At 37.8% G+C, this 27,638-nt stretch overlaps 2 protein-coding genes and 1 long non-coding RNA gene across 3 annotated transcripts in view; 2 read left to right on the plus strand and 1 right to left on the minus strand.

Moving 5' to 3' along the window:
* The window catches only part of LOC311081732 (membrane-spanning 4-domains subfamily A member 4A-like), a 191,321-nt gene that overhangs the window by 44,621 nt on the left and 119,062 nt on the right, over window positions 1-27,638 (plus strand). The gene's annotated exons all lie outside the window — the stretch shown is intronic.
* On the minus strand, window positions 284-26,407 carry LOC311081731 (membrane-spanning 4-domains subfamily A member 4A-like). The gene is made up of 9 exons (XM_084112351.1): window positions 26,333-26,407; window positions 22,589-22,656; window positions 7,093-7,303; window positions 6,577-6,687; window positions 6,408-6,476; window positions 2,267-2,413; window positions 1,828-1,941; window positions 1,457-1,519; window positions 284-1,322 (listed from the first exon to the last, which is right to left on the minus strand). The coding sequence occupies exons 3-9, from the start codon at window positions 7,276-7,278 to the stop codon at window positions 1,242-1,244; spliced, it is 771 nt and encodes a 256-aa protein (XP_083968477.1). The 5' UTR covers window positions 7,279-7,303; window positions 22,589-22,656; window positions 26,333-26,407; the 3' UTR covers window positions 284-1,241.
* On the plus strand, window positions 7,167-10,134 carry LOC311081742. The gene is made up of 3 exons (XR_014605997.1): window positions 7,167-7,259; window positions 9,521-9,639; window positions 9,756-10,134. It is a non-coding gene; the product is annotated as an uncharacterized lncRNA (long non-coding RNA).

The raw sequence follows: 27,638 nt of genomic DNA on the forward strand, positions 1-27,638 counted from the left end.
TCTCACATACATCCATAGGTATAACTCCAGGGACCTCTAATCTAGGGTTTAGAAATACATCAATTGTTGAAAAAAGGACTCTTGGGTTTTGACGTATTAGACACACTAGGTTTAGGAGAGTGCCACACCCTGTAAGTTTTTGTTATATTGTAGTTAGTGTAGTTTTGTTAAGGCGTCTTGACGCCGAAGACTTTTCTTTTCTACATTTTTCATTTGGTAGTTAGTTTAGTTGCATTAATATTCTAGCTAGTTTGTTCTGTTTTATTTATTTATTTCATTTGGCATCTCTTGAGCTCGCCTTCCCACCTTTGTTTGTTTTTATTTAGTATTGTTAATTGTCGTTCTTCTCATTGTTTGTAAATATTGTAAATATTATTTCTTTCACTTTTGGGTTCTGTAAAATAAATACTTTTGAGCTGAGTTTTTGAGTTGATCTTTTTCCTTTTATTGCCCGGTCCTTCATATTAGGTTATACGCACATCTTCATTTAAATGTTATACTCCCCTACCCCTATCTAAAATTTAAAAAGAGACATAACACTCCTGAAAACGCTGAATGCACCTTACTACGCATGCGTAAAACCTCACAAAAGCTCACTGAGATGATACAGATGGAAAAGTAAATAAAAAACTTACTAATTCTTCTGACAGGATTATTTTATTTAACAAAATATCTCAGCATTCACTGATGCGCTCAGTCACCATTATATGTTTGGTCTAAAGCGAGACTGCTCTCATGTTTTACTGAAGGACAAAATGCAAGTAAATTTTCTGTCTTCCTTGCAGGACTGTGATATGAAGAGTGTGTAAAGTAACATATTTTAGCAACAGTGTGAAAGTGAATCATACATAACAGGCACAACACTGGTATAAACATGAATATGCGTCACATGACTAAACTTACATCAATGTTTTTAAAAAACTCAGTTTTGACAGTCCACACTACAACGCGAAAACTGTGTTTTCAAATTAATCCACTTTGGAGAACGTTTTTTATTAGTAAAAATGCATCTCAGTGTGAACAGAAGGACAAAACGGAGAGAAAAATATGCTTTTTCTTTTTTTTTTGATTATTTGATTATTATTATTTATCAAAACTTGTCACAAGTTTAAACAGCATTTAAAAGATGCCACACGTATTAGTGTGGACAAGGCCTGAATCACTGGAAGAACCCGTGTGTCCTGTGAAAGCATCAAACCCAGTGGCAGGACCACAGCTCGGTTCACTTTTTAATATTCATATTAAGGATCAGCACATTCACTGTATTGTGGGGGAACATCTGCAGGATCATGATTCATGGAAGAGTCGCTCACCAGAGGTACCTGCAAGGAAAACAGGTATTTAAATCAGCTTTAATGCTTATTTATTGATCATTCTAATCAATTCTTGAACACACACACACACACATATATTTTCCACAAAGTCCCATTAGACTGGTGCTACAAGCTTCTCTTACCTCTGATGGATTGGGTCTAAAGGCATAGGACTGTGGAATAACAACTTGGTGAACATTCAGCACCTTTGGAAAAATACACACATTGCGTTTTAAACCTTCTTACTGCAATATAAATTTAATAACATTGGATGACAGTTCTAGTATTACAGGTTTATAGACAACACTATTTCAAATGGAAAAAGGAAAAGACAAAAATCCTGATGAAATATTTTGGTGTCAAAACTTGTGCAGATTATTGAAAACAATAGAAATTGAAAAACTACCCGTCTTTTTGTCAATCTGCAATGTCCTAGCAACCACCCAGAAAACCCTAGCAACTGCTTAGCAACCATAGCGGCCACTCAGCTTCTAGCCCTGAACGCATCACTCACCGGTGGAGAACAGCAGCAGGCGACTTTACAAGCAAACGCTGACAGAGACATGGAGATGAGGCACTGAAGGCCGGCGAATATCAACAATACACCACCGATTCCCAAGAAGAGAGTCTGAGAGAGAATTCAACATTAGCACAAATAATAATGACAAAATAATTGATGATTAGCACTCACATCAGTACACAAGCTGTTCAGAAGTTCAGAATCTATCATCCTTGAGGTTCATATAGTAATACAACATATTAACAGGTCAAACTGGACTGAGTTTATAATTAATGTACAATGCCTTCAGTAATAGCAAGAGATCTATAAACTACTTCTGAAATGTTGGGAAAAAGACTGGACAGATTATAGCTTTACTTTTGACAAGTGCTGACCACACAGTGATCTTATTGTGATTACTAAATAAATGTCAAGATAAAAGTTGGCGACATACCTTATACTTTACATCAACAGGAATACAATTACCCCAGTGCGGGCAGTGACTGTACGTCGGCCGTGTATCCAAATCTTTTGCAAGTATGATGAAGGAAGTGGCTGCAAATAGAGCACTGAAAATGTTCATTACAAGCGAACCGTTCACCTGCAGGTAGGGCAAAAAAAAACATAAAATGGATTAAATAATTAACAAGACCTTTATGCCAAGTTTACACTGAACGATTATAAGCCTCGTTTGTTGCCCCTCCCTGACAGGTTTTGGGAGATCGCCGACAAATAACTGAAAAATCGGTGCTCGTTCACGCGAGTGACAATCACACAGTGTGAATTATCAAAGACGAAAATCGAGAATCGCAGACGAGTCGCCGACGCATGTGAGATATTTGGCTCGCTGTTTCAAAATCAGCGAAAACTACATCGGGGATGACCTGCAGCCAATGAGAGAGCAAGAGACAGAGCAGCGGGGAGTTCAGGAGGAGTTATAGACCACAATATCTATATTTTAATAGATATATTTACAGTTATATCAAACAGAAACAAAGCACACACATTTCTTGACCTGCAGCACATTGCAAAATTATTTATTTACCCCCAACTCTCTTTGCAGAACATGTCTCTCGTCTCCCCAACCAATTCCTCCTGCATAAACTTTATTTGTTGTCCTTTTCGCTGGATCGCAAGCTTCTTGCAAGCTATCATTTTTAATAACAATTTAACAATTTAATAACAACTCTGGTCTCACGCACGCGTGATCTTGCATTATTTCCTTATCACTTCTCGTGTGTGTTTGGTTGTGAAACGTAGTTTGTGGACCAGACAGAAGTTGTCGGTGATTCCTTCTTTTGTAAAGTCATGAAATGTGAAACCTCCTGTCGCCGATCCATCGTTCAGTGTGAACACACTACTTTGAAAATCGTGCAGTGTGAACTCGGCATTGGTTTGTTAACATAGATGGAAAGATATTCTACCACACCTAACAACAGTATGCAGACATGTTGAAACAAGAGGAAAACATTCAAAGACATCTGCTGCAGAATCTCAGAGTATTTGGAAGGGCTTTCAAAATTAAAATTCGAATTTAGATTATTCATCAAATATTCATAACTGACGTGGTTTGTTTGCGTTGTTAATTTGAAAATGGCGGGAAAAGGCTTCCTGCTGACGAAAACCCAATATGTACATATCCACATATTGCGCAGCTGGCAAAGACATTACACTGTCTGTTGAAGCGTGTATTTGGACTCGTGTGAAACATTGAAATTTAGATGAATTGTATGTAATAGTTCAATTTCAAGTGATAATGGAGTTATCATTTCCAGCTTAACATTTTCTGTATAAGAAAGTATTTAACATATCCCTGGTTTCACAGACAAGGCTTTTAGTCCAAGACTAAAAAAAATACATGTTTGGGCTGTTTTAACTGAGAGCAACTTGCTCTGACAGATCTTAAAATGTATCACTGTCATTGTTTTGTCTCAAGATGCACACCAGTAATATTTTATTTTAAAAGCATGTTCATATGCCTAATTGAACTAAAGCCTTATCCTGGCTTGTAAAACCAGGCCTTAATATTCTTTTTATTTGTATTATATGTATGGTCTTCTAACCTTTTTAAACTGTATTTGTGTGAACTGTTGGGCTTAAACTTTAATGTCAACACCTTAAGAAATAAAATATAAGCCAAAAAGGTTACACATAAATTTTTTCCCACAAAATTTGTTACACATACTAGTTTTCACACTGCGTACAAATATGTACATTTTCATAAAGGTGGGCCATTCAAATTTGAAGTTATTAGTCATTGAAATGTGATTGGCTACTAGAATACATGTTTTGAACTTAGCCGAGTCATATTATAAGTTTTGTTTTGACATCCAACAAAGAAGATTCATATTCATTTTTAACTTTACCGATCCTCCAGTTACAGTGTTACAATTTCTGTTGTAGCGGCTAGGTCCAACTTTGACACAATTGACCCTTCGCTAAGCCACGCCCGAAAACCGCCACAGGCCAATCGTGGCTTAGCAACCGTAACTAGGCGCGGGAGGTCTGGCAAGCTTTCGAGCGAGAGGGGAACATGCCGCGTTGTGCGTATGGACTGTGCAAATCTGATACCCGGTATCCTAAAAGTTTGGACGGGGTGGTGGATTTTGTTCCCTTCCCGAAACCTAAAACCCAAAGGGAGAAATGCCGGGCGTCATCTTCATTTATATAGCGCTTTTAACAATGTAGATTGTTCCAAAGCAGCTTTACATTGATAATAGGAAATTAAAAGTAAAGTTTTTTGGCTTTATAGCAGCTCTAGAATAAAGTTATTGTCCAGCTCATGGATCATCAAGCAGTGTGATTAAAGGCAAGACGGAGGCTCACTGACATAAGTTAACATTACTTAAAAATATATTTCAGCATTTTGTTAATCGACGGCCAAACTAGTAACGTTACCCCAATCCGATCGCGACTCTCCCGGTGTTAGTTCTAGTAAAAGTAAAAGGTAGTTAGTAAAAGGAGGGAACATCAGGGAGCTTGCCGGAGATCTCCAAGGAAAAGGTTGGTATGCAAACTTAATCAGTTCATAACAGTAGTCACTTATGTGACCCACGACGTGTGAGCAGTAACGTTAGCCTGGCGCTACAAATATAAGCGGGAGAATGTTATCATTGCAAAGTGGTCAGGCTAATGTCTTGTGTTTATTCCACAGTACATATGGATAAGCTGTTTGTTTTATAAATATTAGAATATTTTCACATTTCACTTACCCTGCTGTGCATGCACAAAGCTGTTCCTCAATTTGTGTGTTTCCCATTTGAATGGTCAGCGTATGAGGCGGCTGCTGCTTGCGCTGGGACCTAACGTTATAGACTTTAGCTTCAATTTTGATGAAATTATTCTCTAATCGTTTGCATATTATGTCGTGGATATAGCCCTCGAATGCATACTGCAGTCTTGCTCTCTCATATTTTCACCTGTTCGCCAAAAATGACTAATTATCTCCTTGGGAATGTCTGAAACCAGTGCATACATACTGTAATATAAGTGCCAGACGCAAAAGCTTGACAGGCGTAGCAACAGTAACTAAGGAGGGCGGGGCTTAGCGAAGGGTCAATTTGGTGTGAATTCTCACTGAAATATATTCTCAGAAATATCCCAGCATTCATCTCGGCATTCGAGGAAGGAGATCAAGGCAGGTCAATACAAGTCGTTTTTCTACAATTTCGTACGCTATTTCATCACTAAATTCACTTCTGAGAACATTTGATGCGAGAAATCAACTGTGTAGATAATATTGACATTTTTACGAAATTTTTTGGCGAATCGAAAATGTGCTCAAACGTTTTCGGAAGTGAGAATCTCCATAGGCGTTGCTTTATTGTTATGAATATACATTACATTGTAGTGTACAGTTGTAGAGTAATCCCTTGAGCTGAGGGTAGGCGTGGGCGATAAAGCCTGGTTGTTATCGTCAATAATTCTCGTTATGTTTGGGTACTGCAGACGGCGTTTGTGCGGCGGTATTATTGCACAATACCAGCAAGAACACATCGTCTCAAACTGTCAGCAGCGTTCTGTGCGCTCGTCACCTTGTGAGTTCATTCTTCCAAGAACAACTAGCAAGAGCTTCTCCCCAAGAACACAAGTCCGATCTTTGCATTCTTGGTTTTGAGAAACACCCAACGTTATGTTTGTGCGTTGCGTTCAGGAGAAAAATGTAAATTTGTGGAAAATGAGCGTTGCTCAATGAGACTGTTTGATTCACTTATATTGGCACAATGCTTCGATTAATCAAAATTAGTTTGATAACTTTTTGCCAGCAACATCCCTAGCTGCAATGTGCAAAATTTAGTGCAGATTGGACCAATGGCCTAGTTTGAAATATTAATATTGATATATTAGAAAATGAAAATGGCAGAAATGTTTATAGATGGAAATAAATTCAGAGAAATGCATTTGAGGATTCATGGGAAAAAATTATTTTGTTTCTCGCCATTCTCTCTACGAATTACAGTCAATGATGCCCATACACTTTTTTTTTTGGCAGAAAAATAAGGAAGAAGAAATCACTACAGAAAATCAGTACAAACACAACAGGGTTCCAGTGCCTCTGGTTAAACCCTGAAAAACAACAAGTGGTGTGTACATACCAAACACAAACTGAAGGGTGAATTCGGTTTGTTTTCTGCAGCAATGCAGAGTGAGCCTGTGATGATATACTGAGAGAAAGACACAAATCAAGGCTTCTGCTGGAATATGTGACTTCTGTTACATACTCTCACAAGACACAACACTTTTTTGTATAATTGTGTTTCTTACGATGAGAGATCCCCAGTAAGGAATACCACTAAAGACAAAGATGGAATCTGCATAAATTGTATACACGATTCCCAACAGGAAAGTCCACAGACCAATCATAATCTGGACAACCTGTGAAGGATAAGAAAGTATTTTAAAGTAAAACAGTATCACACTTTGGGGAACAATATTACATAAACAATATACATTTATAACAGCTGTAGTTAGGTACTCCCATTGCAAGTAATGGACAGATTTTTCTCATCCGTAAATCATTCTACTCTGTGACTGATACACTATACATTTTTTGCATTGTCACTTTAAAAAAAAAAAAGTTATGCTTTGTGTGGATTTACTGTGCTCTGAGCTTCTGCCTGCTTAATGGACTACGACTTTGGGTTGTGTTATTAATAAACTGCGCTTTATTTTCAACTGTTGTTGCTGAGTGCTGTCCACAACAACTAATACCACCAAATCATAACACTCACACTGACATAAACACATAAAAATGATTTGGGATTGTGAACAATTCCTCACCCCGAGGGCTTTTGGTTGGCCTTTCAGAAAAGGCTGAAGTCCATGAAGAGGTGAAACTCCTGCTAGCTGTTGTCCATAAACAGGCACAGGAACATTTGTCCCAGTTCCAGCTGCTGGTGTTTGTGTTGGTGGTTGAAACTGGATGACAACCGTCGAAGAGTTCACGGGTATGACAGTGTGAGACATTCTTCTTTCTGAATCTGAAATTAACCTGAACAAAATCATAGTAAATCAAGACTAGATATGATTATAAAATATATTTTATAAGTAAACAAACTTTGCAGTTTATTTATTAAATCTTTTTGTTGAAGAAACACTAGTAGTTTAGAAGTTATTAACTTTGGTTAAATTATTGTCATCAACTAGAATTAGACCTTGAAACCGTAACATGATAGTAGTTGAACAAACTTAGGGTTACAGGATTAGTTTCGAGTTGACAGAACCAAACCAATCCAACCAGGCTTGTTGGTACCATGACGCTAATCATTAACTTTCTCTGTCAACTCAGGCTTTGATCCTGAGTTTTAGGAGATTAGGTGTGACATCAGTAGCGAACAGCCAATCACGTGCTGAGAAACTGTGATTCACTTTTCTCTTCTCCAGAATTGATACTTTGCAGTCACGTGATATCTGGCGGGCAACAAACGCGGTTAGTGCATCCAATCGCACAACAACAATCCGACATGTCGTTTACACCTCAAAACACCAACTTTTGTATATTAAAACTGGCAACGTCCTGGCAAGATCCTTGATTAGTTTACTGGTTTTCGTTGCTAGAGAATGACGTTCTTGCACGCCAGCCAGGAGGGGTAAATGTGCTTATGTTGTAGTTTACAGCAAGTAATCTGCATGCAGGTTTGGAAACAACGCTGAATGATTTTGTATATTATTTGTATTGATACATTATTAATACATTATTTTGTACCAATATACACTAAAGTTCAAAAGTTGTAATAATATTTTTCTGTATTTTTGATCATATGAATGCAGGCTTGATGCGCACAAGAGACAAAAAAAAAAAAAACATCGAAATAGTAATGTGTCCACATTTTTGACCAGTAGTAGGCTACTGTACTATTATACTATTGCTGCATAGCTATCAAAAATGTTAAAGTCCTCACGTCACCATTTTGCATGTTGTTGTAATAGGCCTATAATAGGCCTATAGGTGGCGCCTGGGCTTCATTTAATCAACTATGATAGTTTGATCAAATGGTAAACAGTGTATCAATACATAGACTAAATAAAAAGTGACTTTAATATTACCTACTATTAATGCGACTCTTGATGCTGGTTTTGTGCAGTGCTCTGTAGTCAATTAGCATCCATTGTTTAAACGACGCAGATTCAGAGCGCTTCATAAATGTTAATTTGTCTGTCCATCTAATTTTCAAACGATTTATGAATGACTGGAAAATGACCGCTCCACTTCACATTGTCCAATGAAATTTGAACTTGTTGTGCCAGATAACGATTGTTCGGTGTATTATACATGACAAACAGGCTTCAATGAATTATGTAATATTTTAAAATATGTGGATTTTTTATTGAATGGACACACTACCTTTTATTATTGAAAAAAAAAAAGTTTAACAATTTTATGGTTTATTCCTTCCTGCTGTCGAGCCATCACTGAAATAACTATATTTGGCTCGACGGTGGAATACATACGTTTACACTATTGCATTATGATTTTAATACGCTTAACTTTTGCAACGTTTACGCCTGCTGTCCACACATACATTACTCCGGAGTTTTAGACCCTCGTCTGAAGCAAGACACACGCAACTTGACGCAAGTGACGCAACCCATAGCAACGCGTTATGGCAACGACACCTCAGATTGACAGAAACGTAAAAATAAATCAAATTATAATCATAATTAATTATAATCAAATGCATTTTGTTTTACTGACCACAATATTATCATCATTGATATTTGTTTGAGAAGGGCACTTTTGATTCGTTTTGAAAAATGGCAGGGGCTCGAGCAACCAATTATGTCATTTGTCCGAGACAGCAAATTTGTGGTTCCAGGAGAACACGGCATCAGTGATCACAATCAAGAAGCGGAGGGATGGCTAGACCTGCAAAGGTCCGAAAAGAGGGTGAAGACGCGGTGGAAGGATTTATCTATAACGTGTCACCCAGGCGGCAGAGTAGGGACATTTCTCCGTTCTTCACCGCCGTGATTCAGAGCGCCAGACAGGAGTAACACAGAGTGGTCGTGTTCTCTATGGCGAAGCAAGCCACCTTCAGTCAAGCAGAAAAGAACGGCAACGGAGTGAGGCCACGCAAAGTCAGGCGCAGCTTGATTAAGCAGCCTAGTTCTTTTCACAGATCAGCCTCACAGATGGCATGTGTTGTGGTTCAGTGCTGGATCGCCAGTGGGCTCGGTTTAAATTAAACTCTTTTGCTTGTTCCTATAGGCTTCTCTGATCCAGACGGCTTTGACGTCTTGTGCTCTCGTGGGACGAGCGTGGAGGTGACCAGTCTGCCGTTTTAGCGGTGTGCGCCGCCGAGCTGCAGAACCATGACTATAGAGGAGGTGAAAGCCCTCGGTCCGAAGCAGAAGATGTGAATCGCAAAGCTGACATTTCCTGAACGCTCCTGTTTGTGGCCGCAATGGATAGAAAACTAATGTTGTGTTTTTGGTGTGTTTAGGTGGGAGAGCTCCGCGGAAAGGTTAAACTTCATGGATCTGTGAGCAAAGTGGTGACGTCAACGGCTCGGACTGTGAGCTTAAAGATCTGGGATGGGCAAATAAAGGTTACGCTGTGGGACAGGTTCGTCAACTCGGCGGAGGACGGCAACTCGTACAATTTCAAGAACCTGTCAACACGAGAGAGACGGGTGCATTTGCCTGTGTACTCATTTGCATTTGCAGATCGCTGACCTGCAGTCTCCCGCCTTCGACCTGAAAGTGAACCTGGACGGTTTCCTTCTGTCTATCGAGGCAGCTCGTGCGGAGCTTGAAGTCGGCTCGTCAGAGGCAGCTGCTCTCAACGCGGGGGACAGTCAAGTCAAGTCATCTTCATTTATATAGTGCTTTTAACAATGTAGATTGTTCCAAAGCATTTTTACATTAAAAATATGGAATTAAAGTTACAGAGATAGTTTTGGCTTTATAGCAGCTCTAGAATAAAGTTATTGTCGCTAACACGACACCATTTTAACTGAAAACTTTTAAGTTCTTTCTGCGTAAACTTAAAAAACGCGAACCCGTGAGAACACTGATGGCGTGCACATGCACATTACAAGTTCAGTCAATAGGGATGCTCGTTTGAATATATGTGTGCAGGCGTGTAGTGTTTCCCTACAAACCAACCCTCAACAAACTACTAGTCTGGCCTTAAAATGTATAATACAGAATTTTTATCGCTTCCGCGTAGCCACGCGAACCGGAATTATCCTGACAACGCTTTATCTGTTGTGTTGTGACTGCAAACTCAGGTAAACACATAATCATTGTTCCAAAACAAAGCATTTAAGCTCTACCAGTTTTTAGCGGCTTTGAATAAAAAAAAAAAAGAATTGTGCTAAAAAAAAAAGAGAAGAAAAAAATAAAATAAAAATAGAACGTGCTCTCTTCTCTAGAAGTCACTCTTTCATAGATGTTAGTATAAGCAGACAGTAGCCGCGTTTCCATTACCCTTCAAATTGCGCAAATAGAAATTGCGAATTGAAAATACGCACAATGGAAACACGTCAATTTCGCAAAAACTCCCATTTTTCGCAAAAAAGTTTTTACGCTCGCATGAGGTGGTTTAGGCAATTTGAAAAAGGAATATTTCGCAAAACTGCAATGGAAACAGCGCATCTGCTTAACAGCGGAGATGGAGATGTGATTTTAGCCAAAACAATAGTTTATAAATAATATTAATCGCTCTTCTCATTCAGTACTGCAGGAAAAACATCAATTCCAGGTCCTAATTTGGCCTTAGAAAACCAGTAAATTCGACATGTTTTCCATATTAATTTGTGAACATTTTAAATGTTTAATAAAGGGGCAAAAAGTCATAAACAAAACTCTGAAAATTCGTCGATATTTAGGTTTGCGCAGCAGTTGGTGTAGCCAGTTCAAATAAAAAAAATTGGTGTTCAACTTTGCGTTTTAAAAAGACAACAACCGTTCATTTTTCGTTTTTCAATTACGGGTTAAAAAAGGAAAAACGAATGGACACAAAAGTAGCCTACATGGATAGTTTGGACAGAATACACGAGTTCTTTATTAAATTCATAAAAGAAACAATAATTAGCCTATAGGAATGCTGGATTCTAAATCTCATAGAAATGCCACAATCAAAACCTCGGAGCAGAAATGAGGGCGAAACACCCAACTCCATGTGTCGTTCGCATTATAAGGGTCTTTCCCTGCCATTAATGCTTGGATAACACGCCACGTCTCCTTCCATTAATAATAATGTCTAATGCGGTGGCTGTGATATTAGTCGCATATGTGACGGTTTAGTCGCATAACATCGGTTAATGGAAACGCCGTCATTTCGCTATAGTTTTTTATCGATATTTAGATAATAGCGCAAAACATTTGCGCAAATCTGTAATGGAAACGCGGCTAGTGTCTATTGGGCTTCATGGTTTCAATTATCTCATTATCCTGTTGGTTTTTCTGTTGCTGTTTACAGTAGCGATAACTACTGACAGGTTGACTTCGAGGGGTACATTACAGTCATGGCACATGTAATCACCTCTGAGTGTTATATTAATAATAATTCATTACATTTATATAGCGCTTTTCTCGGCACTCAAAGCGCTTTTACATATGGAAGGGGGAATCTCCTTTTTTAAAAAGAAAAGGAAAAAAAGGGCTTGAAAGGGCTCATTCTAGCATTGCTATCATCACTGACAGAGTTCACAATAGTTTAGCTTTTATAATTTAAGTGTATATCAAATCAAATCAAGTATATTTGTATAGCGCTTTTCACAATACAGATTGTATCAAAGCAGCTTCACAGTATTAAATTAAAATAAAAAAATAAAAATACAACAAGGTTTGTTTCTAGTGGAATTTATTGATTGATAGAATAAAATTAAATATCCCCAAAATATCCCCAACTGAGCAAGCCAAAGGCAACAGTGGCAAGGAACCGAAAAAACTCCATCAAGTGACCTAATGTTGTCCTAAAACTCCATCAGGTGACCTAATGGAGAAAAAAAAAAACTTGGGAGAACCCAGGCTCAGTCCGGGCCAGTTCTCCTCTGGCATTTATGAACTAGAGGTCGGATTGTAGTTTGAACTGTGAGATTAACAATATTATATGAATGCCTGGCCGAAAAGATGCGTCTTTAATCTAGTTTTAAACTGGGAGAGCGAGTCTGAGCAACGAACAGTATCAGGAAGGCTATTCCAGAGTTTCGGAGCCAAATGTGAAAATGCTCTCCCTCCTTTGGTGGATCTTGATATCCTAGGTATGACCAAAAGCCTAGAATTTATTGATCTTAAAGAGCACGATGGATTATAGGGTGATAGAAGATCCGTTAAATAGACTTGAGCTAAGCCGTTTAGGGCTTTATAAATCAGTAGCAATACCTTATAATTAATACGGAACTTTATAGGTAGCCAATGTAGTGATGATAAAATCGGTGTTATATGATCATATTTTCTTGATCTAGTAAGAACTCTAGCAGCTGCATTTTGGACTAACTGTAGCTTGTTTATTGAGGATGCAGGACAACCGGCTAATAGAGCATTACAGTAATCTAGTCTCGAGGTCATGAATCCATGAACCAACTTTTCTGCATCAGAAACTGATAGGATATTACGTAGCTTAGCAATGTTTCTAAGGTGGAAAAAGGCTGTTTTTGTAACATACGAAATATGATTTTCAAAAGACAGTTTACAATCGAGTATAACACCCAGGTCTTTTACTGTAGAGGATAAAGTAACAGGACATCCTACGATGTCAAAGTTGTATTGTGAGAGGTTCTGTGGGCGGTTTTTTGAACCGATAAGTATTACCTCTGTCTTGTCTGGATTTAATAAAAGAAAATTACGCGTCATCCAACCTTTTATATCTTTAACACACTCTGTCAATTTGGATAATTTAGCGTTTTCATCCGGCCGTGATGAAATATATATTTGAGTGTCATCAGCATAACAATGGAAACTAATTCCATGTTTCCTTATAATATTTCCAAGTGGCATCATATATATTGAGAATAATAGAGGGCCCAACACAGATCCCTGCGGCACTCCATAGTTTACTGGAGTTATGATTGATTTTTCTCCATTTAAATAGACAAAATGGTAGCGGTCAGATAAGTATGATCTAAACCAGCTTAATGCTTGTCCTTGAACACCAGTATAATTTTGTAGTCGATCTAAGAGTATTGTGTGATCTATAGTATCGAACGCAGCACTAAGATTAAGTAAAACTAGTATTGAGATACAGCCTTGGTCAGAAGCTAAAATTAAATCATTTGTGATTTTAACAAGCGCAGTTTCAGTGCTATGATGCGGCCTGAATCCAGACTGAAACTTTTCATAGATGTCATTTTCTTGCAAGAAAGAGCCCAGTTGAGCGGACACAACTTTTTCTAGTATTTTAGACATAAAAGGTAGATTTGAAATGGGTCTATAATTTGATAGATTATTAGGATCTAATTGTGGTTTCTTAATGAGAGGTTTTATAACTGACAATTTAAATGTTCTTGGAACATGACCTAAAGATAAAGACGAGTTAATAATATTGAGGAGAGGCTCTTCCGCTACAGGTAACACTTCTTTCAGTAATTTAGTTGGTATAGGATCTAATAAACATGTTGTTGTTTTAGATGAAGTGATAAGTTTATTTAACTCTTTTTGTTCTATAGTTGTAAAGCACTGTAATTGTTCTTGCGGGGTGATAATTGAGGCTGAATTATAAGGCGTGACTGAATATTGAACGTTTACAATTGTGGTTCTGATGTTTTCGAGTTTCTCAGTGAAGAAGTTCATGAAATCATTACTACTAAACTGTAACGGGATATTTTGTTCGGGTGACGTCTGTTTATTTGTTAGTCTAGCCACGGTGTTAAATAAAAACCTAGGATTGTTTTGATTATTTTCTATTAGTTTGCGGAGGTGCTCAGCCCTGGCCGCTTTTAGGGCCTTTTTATAACGTGACATACTGTCTTTCCACGCGATTCTAAAGACCTCTAAATTAGTTTGTTTCCATTTACGCTCTAAATTACGGGTTTCTCTCTTTAAAACATGCGTAGTAATATTGTACCATGGTGCTTTAATTTTCTCTCTAACCTTTTTTAATTTAATCGGTGCAACAACATCCAGTGTTCTAGAGAGAATGGTGCTCATAGTGCTAGTTAGTTCTTCTAGTTCATCTGTTTGTTTGGGTTCAGGCAGCAGCTGAGACAGATTAGATAAGCAATTTGAGAAATGATCTATGGTGGATCATAATATATTTTTTGTTCTTCATTTAGGTGACTTCAACCCTTGTCTAGAGAATGTTAATTTTTGGGTCAACTATTGTTTAATACAAAGTGTACTGCAATATAAATTGTAAACAATCTCAGTTCTACTCTGTTCATTTCTAAGCAATAAGTGAATCTTATCTAATGAATAAGTGAAAAAGTTGAGACAATAGAGAAAGAATGCAATATTAAAGAATACCAAAACTCTTCTTACTGAGTGGAAATATAACATTACCTGTACTATGAGCTATATCTTTATTGTTTTAAAGCTGCCGTCGGCAAGTCTGGCAGATTGGGTCGATTAGCCAAAATTTTGAATGTTTACAACTCTCATGCCCCTCCCCACTACCAGCGAGCACCCTCCCATCGAGGTCGTGCTCGTCAGTGCGTCACTGTGCGTGTGTACCTGATTTTCTGTGAACGCGTACGTCTCTTCAGCATCTATCAACACCATGGACTCGGAGGTAGGCTGCCCTGGCTAATCTATCCATAGATAGCAATAACCGAGGAATTGGAAGCTTGTTAGTAGATTTTCTCTCCGCCATCACGCTTCATGCAATCTCCAGGCGAACTTCAGGCGTGGCGTGTGCATGTGATATTAACGTGCGCGAGTGAGGGGGGATCTGTGGCGTGTGCACGACCTGTGATTGACAGTCAGATCTCACACCCCCCTGCGCTGATTGGACCTGATGAATCGGGAGCGCTGGATTTTTGCAAAACAAATAACACGCTCCAGGTGGAGTTAGAAGCTCGGGTTTTTTTCTAAAACCACCTTATTTATGTTGTTCTGTCGGATTATAGTGTCGATTACACTGAATATGATCAAAAAAATGTTGCCGACGGCAGCTTTAAAAGGTTTCTGAGGCCACTGTGGATATTCTTGCAAAAGACTTGGGTAACACTTTACTTGAAGGGGTGGGCATAAGACTGACATGACACCTTCATAATCATGACATGACACGTTTTATGCATGTTTGTGAGAAATGTCATTAAGTGTCATTCGCACAATTATGAAATTTTTATGCAAATACGACATTGTTTGAGATGTCTTTGTTATGACAACTTGACATAAACGAATACACTTAATGACACTTGTAATAAAAATGCATAAAACCTGCTTCATATTTATGACATGCGTCATGCCATGATTATGGCATCATTTTGAAAGTACTTTTGTGATAGCTCACATGGCATAAAATGCCTTTCCTACTTGGTATTTTTGTCTTGTTTCCAGTCCAAATATCTAAAAATTCTTAAATCAAGATGCATTTACTAGACAAGTAAAATGACACAAGATACTATGTCAATATTTTGTATAATTTTTACCTTTTTGCTCAAAACAAGCAAAATTATCAGCCAATGGGGTAAGAAAAATAATATTGTTTCCAGTTGAATTACTGCAAAGTATTTTCTTATTCTGAACCTTCTAGGGTTAGTTCACCCAAAGTCAACCTGAAGTGGTGGGTTTTCTTTTAAAAATGGTTTCAGTCGGGGGACATTTTACAAATCTCGCAAAATGAGGAGGATAAAGAGGCTGCAAGTACTAATAATGTGGATTGATGCTGTAATGGAAACGGTACAGAGAACCGTATTGGTCCGAGAACGTTGCCAGCTGTGGTGGGAAAACGGTTCTGCAACTTTCGGGTGCGAACTGCGAAGGCAAACATTTCAGTATATTTGCGATGTAGCCTACATGTACTTCGCACTCGACTATCGCAAAAGCTCTCAGTTCTGGAGAGAGGAGGGGGAATAATGACAGTGGGCGGGGTTTTGTGTGACGTCCACCTGTGAATGCAGACATGATGGCTGGATAACATTCCAATCAGAAGTGGATTTACACTTGTCTTTGCAATGTGTATGCGGACAACATCCAGATATTTTTCCCTGCCATTCACGACTCTTCTCCAATGGTCTGTGTATAATAAAGTGTCCATTGGATGTGAAATTCAGAAACTTGGCAAATAAAGTAGTATAACGTGTATGCTCTGTTTGGTTTAGTTTTAATCGTTTTCTATTATTATTCTGTTTTCTGAGTGCCCTGTTGTTGTAAGTTGACCTTATAAGTTGTTTCCTTGTGTGTGTCAGTTTGTTCCCTTAGTTACTGATCACGTTCACCTGTTGTTCATTTAGTTACCTCATAACCTTTCCTTGTGTGTTTAAGCCCTTAGTTCTCGAGTATCAGTTTATTAAAGTTTATTAAAGTCTATATGTTGAATTCTCTATCGTTGTGACCAACAAAACATAAGTAAGTCATCTGGGAACTTTTACTAATATTTTATGATTACTATGAATTCTGACATACTACTCATTTCACATGCTGCTTTTCACCTACTATATTATAGGGAGGTATGGTGTCACAGAGTCATAAAGAACTATCTTGAAAAAAAAAAAAAGAATCCTGCAACAGATGGTCTTTCAATAAATGTTCTAACAAACTTTTAAAAAAAAGTTAAAAAAAATAAAATAAATTAAGGAATGATGACTCTTCTCCATCTGATAGACCATTTGCTGGAGAAACTCCCAGGTAGGAAGACAATACTTTCAAGAAAGCCTCAAAAACAGTGTTTAACAAAGAGTCAATGGTGAGTCAATGTTTCAATGGTGAGGCCTGCAGCAATGTTTGAGTGGTCTGCATCTTGCAAATATTCCACCATGATGGTTGACACCTGTTAATTACTGTTACGCCTGCCTGTTTACCCCTGCTGGCTCTGCTACACAGTGCAGACGTTAGTTGGGCAACAGGTGTATTCAATCCCTAATTAACTCACCATAGGTATTAGTATAAAGACCTGTGACTTGGAGTGAGAGTTCTCTCACGTCTCTGACTTCTCTCACATTCTTTCTTTTGTATCTTTGTTTTCCCATATTTATTTTTAGTGCCAGATATTGTTTATTTAGTAACCACACGCGTATGTTTTTCCCCCCTAGACGTCGGTTTCTTTTGATTGTTTAATAATTGTTTTGCTTGGTTTGACAATAAATTGCTTTATTGTTAAAGGGATACTACACTTTATTTGGAAATATGCTCATTTTACAACTCCCCCAGAGTTAAACAGTTGAGTTTTACCGTTTTCGAATCCATTCAGCCGATCTCCGGGTCTGGGGGTCCCACTTTTAGCATAGCTTAGCATAATGAATTGAACCGGACAGGACCATTAACATCTCTCTCAAAAAAATGAATGAAGAGTTTCGATATTTTTCCTATTTAAAACTTGACTCTTCTGTAGTTACATCGTGTACTAAAACCGACGGAAAATGAAATGTTACGATTTTCTTGTCTGGTATAGCTAGGAACTGTACTCTCATTCCTGCGTAATAATCTAGAAACTTTGCTGCCGTACCATGGGTGCAGCAGGCGTAATGATATGACGCAGTGCCTGATAATAGTCCCCAGCTCGGTAGCCTATTATCAGGCGGCAGGCGCTGCGTCATATCATTACGCCTGCTGCACCTCCTAAATAGGTGAACAGTATACCATTTAAAATAGTGGAGGATCACTGCATATCTTGGCCTGAAAATTCCAAAGAACCCTAAATATTTGTTTAAATTACATTTTTTAGACATGATTAACAAACTCAAATTAAGCATCGAAAAATGGACACTGCTTCCTTTATCGCTAATTGGCTGTGTGAACATGATAAAGATGGTTACTCTCCATAAGTTTCTATATCTTTTTCAAAATCTCCCTATTTATTTGCCGGCAACCTTTTTTAAACAACTTGATTCAGTTATTCTGTCATTTGTATGGAACTATAAAACACCTCGCATAGCAAAAGCCCACTTGCAAAAACCTACTGATTGTGGAGGCCTCGACCTTCCTATTTTAAAGCATTATTATTGGGCAGAAAATGCCAGAGCTCTCACTTTATGGAAAAGGGGCATCCTGGACAACATGCTGCCTGAGATTTCCCCATTATGGGTTCGTGCTGAGGCTATGTCAGTGCCAGAGTCCTCTCTCCCAACTTTACTTTTTACAGAGTGTAAATCGATCGGCAAAATAGGAAGCTATAATTTTGTGTTGAGAAATTCTTTGAGGATTTTGAAGCAGATAAATAAATTCTATAAATTACCGAAGGTCTCACTCAATACTCCAATATCATGCAATCCCTCATTTGAACCTTCTCAGACTGATGGAGCTTTTTCAGGATGGAGGAGAAAAGGTTTATGCTGTATAGGAGATCTCTATATAGATGATCAATTTGCATCTTTTTCACAACTTAAAAGTAAGTTTGCACTCCCACAGTCTCACTTCTTCAGTTACTTGCAAATTAGAAATTATGTAAAGGAAAATATTTCACAGTTTTTAAATAAACCTGAAAAGCATATTATTCACAATCTTTCATCTTCTAATCCTGAAACCAGATATTTAGTATCTTGTTTTGTTCGGGCTTTTACAACATCTGTATGCACCAACCACCTCAAAGTAGTCTGGTCTGCTGAACTTAACGATGAAGTGTCTGATGAGATCTGGGAAGAAGGCCTATCGAGAATAAAGAGCTGTTCTGTAAATTCGAGATATAAATTAATCCAGTTTAAAGTTATACACCGCATTCACTACTCCAAAACTAGATTAAACAAAATATTTCCCTCCATATCTTCTCAATGTGATAGGTGCAAGAAGGCGGAGGGGACATTGGCACATTTATTTTGGTTTTGCCCTAATTTGTATGATTTCTGGTCTAACATTTTTGAATTATTTTCAAGCGCGTACAGAATTGACATTCAACCTGACCACAATCTGGCTATTTTTGGCTATTCTGATGTAATGGATACTATCCCTCATACTCTTCAGCATGCACTAATGGTAGGCTTGATTGCAGCCAAAAAAGTAATACTTCTCAATTGGAAAACTTCACAAGCCCCTTGTTTCCGGAGATGGTTAAATGAGATGCTTTATATTATCCAAATGGAACAGTTACATTTTGGGGAGTTTTGCTCACAAAAAAGATTTGAAGCCACATGGGGACCTCTCTTGAGACTTTTGGAAGTTTAACATTTATTTTTATTCTCCTGTGGTGAATTAACTGAACAATTGTGAATATTGTAATTTATGTTTATTTTCTCAATAATTACTTTGTATATATTTGCTGACTAGGCAATCCAGACATTTCTGGGGGTTTTTTCTGTTTTTTTCCCATTGTGTGTTAATGTTTCTTTTGTTGTCCTTAATGTTTTATGCTTTGTGTCTGTTAATATAACTTTAAAACTGTTAATAAAAAAAAAGAAAGAAAATGTCATTGCTGATGCCCTATCTCGAGCATGAGAATATATATATTTTGTTGTTTCTCCTCTCTTTCTATCCTGTTTCCTAGGGCCCAGGAATCAGGAACTAGGAACCAAGTGGAGTGGGATCAATCCTGGAGAATTTGTTGTTGTTGTTTTTTGCATTCCTTAGAGCAGGGATAGGCAACTTTGGTCCTGGAGGGCCACTGTCCTGCAGAGTTTAGCTTCAGCCCTGATAAAAACTCACCTGCCTGTATCTATCTAGTAATCCTGAAACATTGATTGCCTTGTTCAGATGTGTTTAATTAGGGTTGGAGTTAAACTCTGCAGGACAGTGGCCCTCCAGGACCGGAGTTGCCTATCCCTGCCTTAGAGGAATACATTTTGTGGGGGAGGTGTTACGACTGCCTGTTTACCCCCGCTGGCTCTGCTACACAGTGCTGACGTTAGTTGGGCAACAGGTGTATTAAATCCCTAATTAATTCACCATAGGTGTTAGTATAAAGACCTGTGACTTGGCGTGAGAGTTCTCTTACTTCTCTTTCACATTCTTTATTTTGTATCTTTGTTTTCCCATATTTATTCTTAGTGCCTTTATTTAGTAACCACACACGTGTGTTTTTTCCCCCCAGACGTCAGTTTCTTTTGATTCTTTAATAATGGTTTTGCTTGGTTTGACAATAAATTGGTTTATTGTTAAAGCATTTGTTGTTTGCCTCTTTTATGTTGCGGTATATGAGCCAGCCGTAACATTACACAGTCACTTATTGCAATATAACTGGCATTCAAGTTCAAGCCTATTCTGAATGTGACTTTACAAGCTATTCTCAAAGTGTTGTGCTGGTTTGTCATATTAGCTTCATATTTTTGAAGCAGGTTAACAAGCGCCACATAATTCCCACAGTTATCATAATTTTCCCCTTCTGAGTAATATTGCCAGATTGTGCAGTTTTGGATTTGATTGGGCAGGTGCAGGGGCGGAGCCAGACAATGTAAACATTCGGGGCTTTGCCCAAACCTAGGGGGGTTCGGGGGCATACTCCCCCGGGGAGATTTTTTTCCCATTTACATCAGCTAAATGCACTATTTTTCAGGCTGTTTGAGATGATAAAATGCCTAAAAATCTATACACTATCTGGGAAAATAAACACAGTGGTATCTGGTGGCATCTGGTGGCGTGTAAAACTTATAACAGCCCTTTTAGACTGGGGCCAAAACGCCACCATAACTCGCTGATAATAATTTAAGTCTCATGTGTGCAATAAAAGTTCCAAAGACCTGTGTCTTAGTATTAAATATGTATACTTTTTGTTCAGAATTTTTGCATTAAATATAGATGATATTGTGCATTATGTTACAGTAAAATAATGATGCGTTGTCCAAAAAGCTTACATATAAAATTGTGGACAGTGATATTCATTTAATTAGCAACACTCTGCTGCTACTATTTATTCATTATTACTGTTCACCATCAGTTTTGATTTCCATGAGCTGTAAGCCCTCATCAAGATTAAAACAATAAAAGGCTTGAAATATTTCACTTTTTATGTAATGAATGTAGAATATATTAAAGATTTACTTTTTAAATTAAAGTATGAAAAAAAAAAAAAAAACTTTTCCACGATATTGATGCATCTGTACTTGGAATTGTTGTCATCAGGAGGAGGAAATATACTTTCTCATGTCTTTCTAGTCTTCTTTATCACTATATTTCTCAATTAGTCTCTCTTCTTATCCCACTAATGTGCCGAGATTAGCTGTAAAACATGCCCTGAGATAACTTAGCATTTGATACAAGCTGTGTGTTTTGGTTTTACAAGTGCCATCCGCCAAATCATCTGCCTATCACTGTTAGCAACTAATTTCTCTTAATAACACCTAACGTTAACACGCTCCCACCTTGTTAACACCTAGCCAGCTCGCTTCGACGCGACGCCGGTGAAACATAGCCTACAACAGCCCGCCAGCCCCCGATGACAACGACGACGAAGAAGAAGATTTATTTTCTTCTTCGTTAGTTTTTATTGGCAGTTGGCAAACAAGCTGAGTGATGCGCGATGCATTACCGTCCACCACCACGCATGGTAATAGAGCTTTTGTTTCATTTTTGCTGCTCCGGTCAGAAAGACAGAGGAAATGAAGTTGAAGTTATTTTAAAAAACCTAAAATATTCGGGGCTTTTGACAAAACATTTGGGGCTTAAGCCCAATTAGCCACCCCCCCTTGGGGTGTGTTTCCCAAAGCCAACTATGGTCGCAAATTCCGTAGTTATCAATAGTCAATGGAACTTACAACCTTAGATGGCTAATGATGCTTTTGATAAATTAAGATACCGTCAATTGACTTTCAATGGAGGAACAGAGCTCTCGGACTAAATCTAAAATATCTTAAACTGTGTTCCGAAGATGAACGGAGGTCTTACGGGCTTGGAACGACATGAGGGTGAGTCATTAATGACATTATTTTCATTTTTGGGTGAACTAACCCTTTAACTGGTGGACGAAGTACTTCAGGGCCAGAAATACAGCTATCAATTTGAGGCAGTTGATGTGCCAATCGAGATGATGACCTCACCAGATCCCCTGGGCTTGATGGCCACCTAAGACCACTCCCCAGCCCGTACGGGAAGTGTCTATGCCACATACAAAGAGAACGAAGCCACAGTGTGTAACCCTTACCATAAACATGGATTTTAGAAAGGGCCGACGCGTTCAGTGCTTGATAGGTAATAATTTAAATAAAATCATCCAATTTCCTTCAGCTCAGCATTAAAGTCTCAGAATTGACATATTATAAGATGTAACATATACATAAAAACATCTAAAGAAAGATGAAACACTCACCTCAAATAATATTTGTTATTTGTCCTCTGAACAGTTGTTGAACAGCAGCTCTGAAATTTCTTTCACTTCTACCAGACGTGAGAATGAGAAAAATGACAGTCAGACACTCTTTATTCAGTCATTTCAAATGAATCCTGCTGAACTTGATCAGAAGTCATTTTACTAGTTTGTGAAAATGTGCTTTGAATGACAAACGTGTATGAAATGTATCAACCCAAAATATTTATAGTGTTGTGTAATGCTTAACTGGATAGTTATGTTTTCACTGTAAAATGTGAACTTGCAAGATTAATAAAAACAGCTTAATTTTCAGTTTGTTAGTAACAGTTATTATTGTTTTTAAAGGGGTCATCGGATGCAAAAATGTTTTGCATATAAATGTGTCTTTGCAGTGTGTGGGCACAACCACCGCACAATGAAAAAAATCCATTCACTCACTTTTTTAATCCTCAAAAAGCCTAAACACTCTTAATAACCAAGCCATTAATATGATGTCATATTGCTCATGCTCCGCCCACGACCACTGACGGACTGTCCCGTATTAGCATATTTCCTCAGCCATTTGTATACTAATTGTATAGACGAATCCGGCGAAACTACCGGAAGTAGGCGGGCGCCATTACTGAGCTGTTGCTGGGTAGCGTTGTGCCATTGCCTCCTATTGGTTTGGTTGCTTCCACTGGAATAAACAGCCCGCGATTTACGACTGTCACTAACCTTACATCTACAACTTTCCTATTCTTCCTCTGCAGAGTTATTTGTACAGTATGAGTGTTGTTAATGGTCTGTGAAAATCGTACAGGTCCTTTTAGAACTATGTGTTTATCATCTGGTAGAGTGTAGTGTAGAGTGACCAACCCATCCGGAGCTCAGATAATTTTTTTGACCCTCTATCAGTGACCTGTAGTTGGCATTTTGTTGATCATCGGATGCCAGGCGAAGGAGAAAATACTCTTGAATACCTTTACAACAACAGAAGGGGCGCGTTGGGGCAGTAGTAACATTACTGTTATGTCTGTTGTTAATGTTTGATTTGCTTGACTGTGACTCTCACTCTGAGAACCAACAACGCTAGCAGTTAGCTGAACCTTACCCTTTCCTTTTGAAATGTGAAAATGAGATAAATAATGGTCACATATGAAAAACATGAATTCGTTTATTTGATATCATTCTTTTTTTTTTTTTTGCCAAATGGACAGATATTTTTATAGTTTCCTCGTTAGCTAGCATAGCTATTGCCAAGCTATTTTCATAAATAATCTGTAAAATTGTTTGTACCTTCATCTGTGACTGGAGGCCACTGTCTAACATCATCAACCCAACAAGTCATACTGCCTGGCTGTAGCTGTCATCGAGGGTGCGTTATCACGGAGGTTTGTTTACACACCAGTAACAGCTCAGTAATGGCGTCGCCACAAGATGGCAGCCTACACAGAACGCTCGTCGGATTCGTCTATAGACACCCCCGGAAGAGAGGGATGGGGTGCAGTTGCTCATTATCACTTAAAGAGACATGCACCAAAATGGGTCGCTGTGAACAGAGCTGTTTTTGAGGAGGTAAAAGGGTGTTGTTTTACACAACCATTGAGGAATTTTAACCAAAGTATGTTACAAACTTTACATGAAGACTCTAAAGAATCATACCAACTTGTGGAAAATGGGCATCCGATGACCCCTTTAAAGGTTGTGGTTGTGTTCTATATCATTACGTGATTTAAAAATGACTGTTGCTCAATTTGTATAGTATGAGTGGTAATGCTAATTGGTAAATAATGTTATTTTAACTGATTAAATACAAAAGTATTATTGTGGTAAATGAGAAAAGCATCAAATAGACAGTACAAAAAGTAGCTTTAGAAAGAAATATTCTATTTGACTTAACATAGATTATTTTTTTAAGTTGAATGTTTACTGGTTTTTAACAGAAATAACCTAAAATAACACATTTAAAAATTATAAATATTTTTGAAATTACTTGAAGTTACTATAAATCTCTTGAAAACACAGGTGAATTGATGGTGGTTTGTCTTTAAAATCTTCAGGCATCTTCAGGGAATGAAAAGAAACTTCTGTTTCTTTCTTGAGTTATGTCCCCCGGTGCAAGTGTCAAGTTATTGCGTACCAGACCTAGGATGAAGAACCATGTGCCGACGGCAAAATGTCAGAATGCGGAACAGTGTATTTACGAGCTACAGAAGACTGGCACTTCCCCTCAGCACAAGTATGTATCATTTTAAAACACAGCATTCCAACTTTGTGAAGATTCATAGCGAATTCTTGATGGCATGAGTCTGAACCAAAGGAATGTGTTTTTCAAACTCATGCTGATGTAGACGAAACGATCTTCCTCGCTCTGACTGACAGATTCGAAGACGCCTCAGACAGCGTGTGATCACGATATACACATATACATAGAATTACAGTATTTCAAAATATCTGTCTTTGTGAGTATTCAGGCTAACATTATCTGTTATATCTTATGTGAACGTTTGGTTATGTTGGGAAAAACATCTGATGTGTAACATTATATTAGATTCCTGGTCTTAATATAAAGGCTGTCTGTATGTTAATCAAACAATTGTGGAATTCACATTAAGAGTCAAATCACTCACACAATATAAAATGGTTCAGTTGTAAAGAAAAAGATGCTGCCATTGAAAAACCAAAGAGAAAGCACAACCAGAATTGATGAGCTGCGCACTTTCCTTCCACACCAACAAAACCCAGAATAAAAAATTAAATAAAAATTAGGCTACAATGGCCATGATTTATTTATTTTTTTAATTCAGATGTTGCATCTGAATTGGTATTTAGATATATTTACAGACCAAAATAGATTGGTAACCAAACATCTTTGTTCCATAAAAGAAAGAAATACAGGATTGAAACAGCATGAGGGTGAGTAAATGATGACAGAATTTACCTTTTTTTTTTTCTTTTTTTTTTTATGAAATTATACTCTAAATAAGAAAATAAAACTGCCAGTAGGTGGCAGAAAATGTCTAAATGAGTAATTCACTGGGCCATCCATGCATTTGATTCGTTCAAATGGCTGATTCATTCAATGGCCCATTGAATCATTGGTTCACCCGATTGATTGAAAATAACACAATATTAACTTCTTATTTATTGAACTGTTGTATGAAATTAATATCACATGTGCACTCATGCTATTTGGGACAAAAACAACACTCATGTGATATTGCTGAAATATATTATATGATATAAATATGAGACAAAATTCATACAGGGGATTTTTCCCTGATATCTTGAATTTAAGGGTCTTTGTAACTGCATTCTATAGGCTTCATCACGCAGTGAGTTGTTGCCCTGCTTCATGTTCGTCACCATCAGCTGTATATAATGTAAGATGATCTACGTTGGTCTGAGGCGGAGCGGCTGCGTCACATCATTTTAATCACATTATTTTCATTATTGTAGAAAAGCTTCCTTGTGTATATAAAGACTTAATAATTTGTCTATATCAAAAATAATCTTTATAGACTCACCAAATGTAACCTCAGAAAAAAATGGTGTTATAAAAGATGAATTATTGTTTCTTTATTGGTGGAGGTTAAAGTTCCATCAATTCACCAGCCAGTTCATCCAATGAAGAAATAAAATAGTAAATTTGCTACTGAGAATCAGACGATTCTGCTTTTTAGTTATATATTAACTTGTTTTTTGAATTTCCAGTCATTGTCATAAATTATTGCTTTAAATATAATGATAAAAGGTACTTGCCAGATCTCTCACGGTCTCAGATCCACTCGATGCTTCCCACTTCAGCACATACATGAAACAAGAAAAGAACAAAACAGGTGCAACTGGTTTTCAGGCTTAGTAATAAGATATAGGGTGTGAAGAATGAGCCGGTCATCTATACACACACAGAAACACAACAACTCAGTCAAACTAGTTCCGGGTTGATGACGCAAGACACACAGCCGAAGTAACACAACAGACTCGAATATGAGCCAGTTCAACCAGTGTGCAGAGGAGTCTAATGAGTGAGTTGACGATGCTTGTGTAAGCCTGAGACATGTACTGGAAATAATCTTATTATGACTATTAAATTACATTTTATTAAAACCAAGGAGATCAGGGAGTTTATAAGACTGGTTTATTCTTTCGATATACTATAGTCTATAGAACATATTCGCGTTTGTGCATCAATATCTATATCAGGATCCTGTTATCTAGTAGGGAGGTTAAGCCCAAAAAATAGGCCTTTGACTTCAAGTCATGATGCAAAGGTCCCCTTTGGTATGGAAGTACCTTAGGGTCATACAAATAAATTTATCCTAAGACACAAGTGAGATCACACTTTGTATCAGAAATAAACAGGTCTTTTCAAAAATGGCCGCCAATGCGCCGAAAAAACTCTAGAGCCCATATCTTTGCTTCTGTTATCGCTATAATGACAAATTTGGTGTCAAAGTGTACATTTTTGGGGTCAAGGAATCCAATAAAATTGGTTTCAAGTTTAAAAAAACAAAAATGTTCCCCATACCATGACAATTGGTGGTAAATATGCAAATTTCACATAAAAATTGTGTCATCAGAGTGACTTTACTTATCTTTTCCTTCAAAAAACTTTAATTTTGTATTTAAGCAGTGCAGCTACTTCTGTACATTACATTTGTCCTAAGTAGCATGAGATTTCGACCAGTCAGGAGTAGCCTATAGCAAATCAGTTCCTGCAACAACACATCCCATCTGCACCAGGAGCTGTGACAGCTGTTGAAGGTCAGAGGTGACAGGTTAACACTTTAAGGTTCGTATGACTTTATCATTAAATAGAAAAATGTGTTAGATAACTAATAACTAGCTAGCTAGTAACTAGTTAGCTTCATTATAACTAGGTCGCTAGTAACTAGTTAGCTTCATCATAACTAGCTAGTGACTAGTTAGCGTCATTTTTGTTGAAGCAAGCACATAGCCTACATGTTGCTAGCTAGTTAGTTAGCTTCATTATTTGCTTCATTGTTCCCATGAGAGAACAGGGCGTGCGCATCTATTTCGACGACTGGCTCATATTAGCACACTC

Source organism: Abramis brama (genome assembly GCF_963993115.1).
Source record: "Abramis brama genome assembly, chromosome: 4".
Lineage (NCBI taxonomy): Eukaryota > Metazoa > Chordata > Actinopteri > Cypriniformes > Leuciscidae > Abramis > Abramis brama.

What these genes read in the sequence shown, in the direction of transcription:
- LOC311081731 (XM_084112351.1), bottom strand. Translation starts at nt 7,278, where the DNA reads ATGTCTCACACTGTCATACCCGTGAACTCTTCGACGGTTGTCATCCAG. An exon ending in CACCCTTCAGTTTGTGTTTG is followed by an intron (nt 2,414 to 6,407) that starts GTATGTACACAC and finishes CCCTACCTGCAG; the next exon opens with GTGAACGGTTCGCTTGTAAT. An exon ending in TTAGACCCAATCCATCAGAG is followed by an intron (nt 1,323 to 1,456) that starts GTAAGAGAAGCT and finishes TTTTCCTTGCAG; the next exon opens with GTACCTCTGGTGAGCGACTC.